Raw genomic sequence first — 3,964 nt, forward strand, 5'->3', positions numbered from 1 at the left:
CACAGCCCCACCCCTCCCCCAGACATCTTGGAGCCGGGGGAGGTGTGAATGGCCTCCTTTGTGCCTCCGAATTGAAGGCAATTAGATGCTACTTATCTGAGGGGGATTTGAGCTATCCATGCAAATGCGCCTCCCACCCCCTCCTCCTCCTGAGCTATAAATGCTGCCAGGCCCTGCTGAACCTGATGCAGACCCTGTGCCTCCACCCCGCTTGGCCCTGCCCCGCCCACGCGGCGCCAGCCCCCACCGTCTGTCCCGCCGAAGACCCGGAGCCCGGCCTCCACCTTCTGTTCCGAGGCGGATCCAGAGCTGTCCCCGCGTCCAGGCATGCCGCCCTCCTCCAACCTGCCGGGCGGCCAAAAGCCGACCTCCAGCTTTGGTTCTGTGGACTGGCTCTCCCAGAGCAGCCACGTGGGGCCGTCGCACACCTCCAGGCCCACTGCAGTCTCCCCGGCCAGGGCGTCCGGCGGTGGGCAACCCCCGCAGGCCGTGGGCATGGAGGAGGCGAAGCCCTCAGCAGTGTCTACACCAGGGACGTCCATGACTGGTAGGTGTGGGTGTGGGGAGAGGGAGCCTTCCTTCCCAGACTGGGCCGAGAGCCGGGGAAGGTTCAGGCGAAGGGAGGCCCAAAACACAGGCATCCTGTGTGCTCAGGACGGGCTGGGGTTCCGCCCGATCCCCCTGGCAAGTGAAGGCTTTCCTTCTGAAGCAAAAGCCACACGGCTGGTCTTCCCTCCTCAGGCCCCTTGGGCTCCTCTTCTGCACCCTCCTCCTGGAGGGACTGGCCCTGGCCCGGCTGCCCACGGACTGTGCCCACGGATCCTCGCCCAGGTCTTCACTGTGGGCCATGACCCCGACGTTAGCACCGTTGTGCCTGTGGTTTTCTAGTTGTAATAGTCCTGGACCCATTTCGACAAGAGGCGCAGGGTCGCGGATAAGTACGTCTTAAAGCTTGTGGCACCTGGCCAGGTCAGAAGGTGGTTGTGCCTCCTCCCCAACCCCCCCGCCCCCCACGAAAGCCGGGCGCCCAGTTTGGCATCTAGACTGTCACTCCAGTTTCCCTGGAATCCTGCAGGCTTGATTTGGGGGCAGCCACAACCCCGACTCCTGAGGACACAGCCTCTGCGTTTCCGTACACGCGAACTGTACCTGTGAGTTCCCTGCCTTCAGCCCACTCAGGAGTCTCGGTGGCTCCTGAGCCTTACCCAACCCTTTGTCGTTTACTGACGACACTATCTCCGTCTGCCCTTTACTCGATGTGACTTGGTCATTGCCTTTAGGTTGAAAGTGGGGGTTTATATTATCTGTAAGCTTTTGTTTTTTAAAACGTTTAATTCTCATGGAGTAGTTTTATATTTTAATGAGGTAGAATTTTAAATGTATTCTCTGCAACCGGTAGCCCACCCCCCCCAAAAAAAAACACCAATGGCCCTGCATCAGAATCCTTCGTGCTGGCCAGTCACCCCTCCACCCCCACTGCCCCTCGGGGTGAGTGTGTGCTCCTCTGGTGGACACTTCGGGAAAGTGTTAAAATCAATTTTGCAAAATCTGCTTCTCCCAAAGCAAATGATTGGTGTATTTTATTGGTCAGACTTCTGTTCAGTAAAGACCATGTGAAGGACCTACGCCACACTGGTTGACCGTACCTCGTGGGGGTGGGGGGGTGCTGATGCCTTCCCCCACCTCCTAATTTAGAAATTAGAAGACTGGACTTCCAGACACACTGTTGGTGCCGACAGCCTGGTTCCCTGTGATGAAGGCTGCTTTCCCAGTTGGTCCCGCTAGGCCAGTGATGGCAAACCTATGACACGCGTGTTAGAGGTGACACGTGCGCGAACTCATTTTTTTGGTTGATTTTTCTTTGTTAAATGGCATTTAAATATATAAAATAAATATCAAAAATATAAGTCTTTGTTTTACTATGGTTGCAAATATCAAAAAATTTCTATATGTGACACGGCACCAGAGTTAAGTTAGGGTTTTTCAAAATGCTGACACGCGGAGCTCAAAAGGCTCGCCATCACTGCTCTAGGCCTTGCATAGAATGGACTCCACCCACCCCACCCCTACCAGCCCCTCTCACCTCCTCTCACTTGGTGAACAGGAGTTCCTTGTCTGCAGGCAAAAGAAACCTTTTCTGGAAGGAGGTGGGGTGGGTGGGAGTCATTCTTTCGGAAGGAGCGGAATGCCCTGCGGTGGCAGGGGAGGGTCTGTGTCGGAACCACTGCTCCATCCGTAGTGACCTTTCTGCAATGTCCACATCCCCGTGCTGTCCTGCGCCACAGCCTCTGGACCCTATTGCACACGTGGCTGGGCAGAGGAGCCGTTGCCAACCCTGAGGGGGACAGCACAACACTGGAGGGCTGCTACAAAAAGTGACCCTAGGGAGGACGGTCTGCCCTTCTTCAGGCCCCAGGCATATTGATCACTGTGTCTGTCATCTTCAGCCACAAAGCTTGTGGCACCCACTGAGCAAGGGGAGGGTGTCTCTTGTGAGCCAATGTCCCTGGTAGCCAAATGGATTCAGTGCCCGTCCTTCCTCCCTCCCCCAGGGTTGAGCAAGGAGGCAGACAGCCCTCGGCCTCCCCGCGTCCGCACAGCCTTCACGGAGGAGCAGGTCAGCACCTTGGAGAGCTCCTTCCAGCTTCACCGCTACCTGGACCCCCAGGAGCGCCGGAGGCTGGCCCAGACCATGGGGCTCTCGGAGGTGCAGGTGAGGCCTCTGGGCTCAGCAAGCCAAGTGGGGCAGGAGTGGGGGGGTGGCCTGTTTGCCCGCTCTGATCTTGTTTTCCCCACAGATCAAAACCTGGTTTCAGAATCGCCGCATGAAACATAAACGCCAACTGCAGGACTCACAGCTGAACGTCTCCCTCTCTGGAGCGGTCTACTCGCCCCTGGCTTTCTGCCCACCTGCCCTAGGCAGAGGGCTCAGCAAGCCAAGTGGGGCAGGAGTGGGGGGGTGGCCTGTTTGCCCGCTCTGATCTTGTTTTCCCCACAGATCAAAACCTGGTTTCAGAATCGCCGCATGAAACATAAACGCCAACTGCAGGACTCACAGCTGAACGTCTCCCTCTCTGGAGCGGTCTACTCGCCCCTGGCTTTCTGCCCACCTGCCCTAGGCAGCTCCCTGCAGTTGCTGCACCCGTGGGCATCTCTGTCTGGGCCCTCGGCCCTAGCACAGCCCCTTGGCTCCTTCTGGGACCCCTGCCAAGGGGAACAAACCTCCCTGGCCTCAGCGTGGGCCTCAAGCAGCAGACAGCCTCTGATGTGCTGCCTGCGGGATCCTGCGAGCCAGGCGCACACACTGGGCCCGGCCTTGTCCAGGGGAGCCTGGCGCCTGTGTGTTCTGCCGGAGACCGGAGATGCCTTTTGAGGAAGCAGGGTAGCCCAGTAGCCTGCAGTTGGGGTACGTCAGAAGCCAAATCATCCCACACACACACTGGGTGTGTGCAGAGCATGCCTGGCATCTACCTGGAGAGATCGTCATCCGCATGTCAGTTTACGCCACCCTAACACCCTGGTGTGGGCCTTGTGCTGATGCATGGAGGGGACCTGGAACCCTGACCTGCCAGAAGATTCTGGAGGGTTTACAATTGAAGGCATTTTAGAGCTGCCCCTTTACTGAAAGCTATTAAAGGGTTTCTGATGGCTCAGTGAACAGAATGGAAAGCGAGTGGACTGGTTCTGTGCTGGGCTGTAAGCACCTGATAGAAGGTAATCTATTCCATCTAAGGTGTCGGAAAAATGTTTTCTCAGTTGGAAAAAATAAAGGTGGACCCTTCCTCTACCAGGGCCAGGCACATGTCCCTATCCTGAGCCTCCCAGTCTTTGCACTCAGGCTATGATCTGGGGGGTGGGCAGGGAAAGTTGCTCAGACCCCCCCCCCATAAACCCCACAAGGAAAGTGGGCATGGTGGGTTTCCTGAACAGATGCAGCCCCTTAGGGGTGACCTGCACACCCCCT

At 57.3% G+C, this 3,964-nt stretch overlaps 1 protein-coding gene across 1 annotated transcript; it reads left to right on the forward strand.

The window, feature by feature from the left end:
• Window positions 1-327: 327 nt before the first annotated feature.
• VENTX (VENT homeobox) lies at window positions 328-3,373 on the forward strand. Its single transcript, XM_014550556.1, has 3 exons — window positions 328-547; window positions 2,553-2,713; window positions 2,999-3,373. Exons 1-3 carry the CDS (start codon window positions 328-330, stop codon window positions 3,371-3,373), a joined length of 756 nt encoding a protein of 251 aa, XP_014406042.1.
• The last annotated feature ends 591 nt before the right edge of the window (window positions 3,374-3,964 follow it).

The sequence above is a fragment of the Myotis brandtii genome, unplaced genomic scaffold (genome assembly GCF_000412655.1).
Source record: "Myotis brandtii unplaced genomic scaffold, ASM41265v1 scaffold604, whole genome shotgun sequence".
Classification (NCBI taxonomy): Eukaryota; Metazoa; Chordata; class Mammalia; order Chiroptera; family Vespertilionidae; genus Myotis; species Myotis brandtii.

Bases quoted from the DNA above. Each gene is read 5' to 3' on its own strand.
- VENTX (XM_014550556.1), top strand. From the start codon at position 328: ATGCCGCCCTCCTCCAACCTGCCGGGCGGCCAAAAGCCGACCTCCAGC. The intron at 548-2,552 runs GTAGGTGTGGGT...TCCCTCCCCCAG, and splicing joins ACCAGGGACGTCCATGACTG to GGTTGAGCAAGGAGGCAGAC. The intron at 2,714-2,998 runs GTGAGGCCTCTG...TTTTCCCCACAG, and splicing joins TGGGGCTCTCGGAGGTGCAG to ATCAAAACCTGGTTTCAGAA.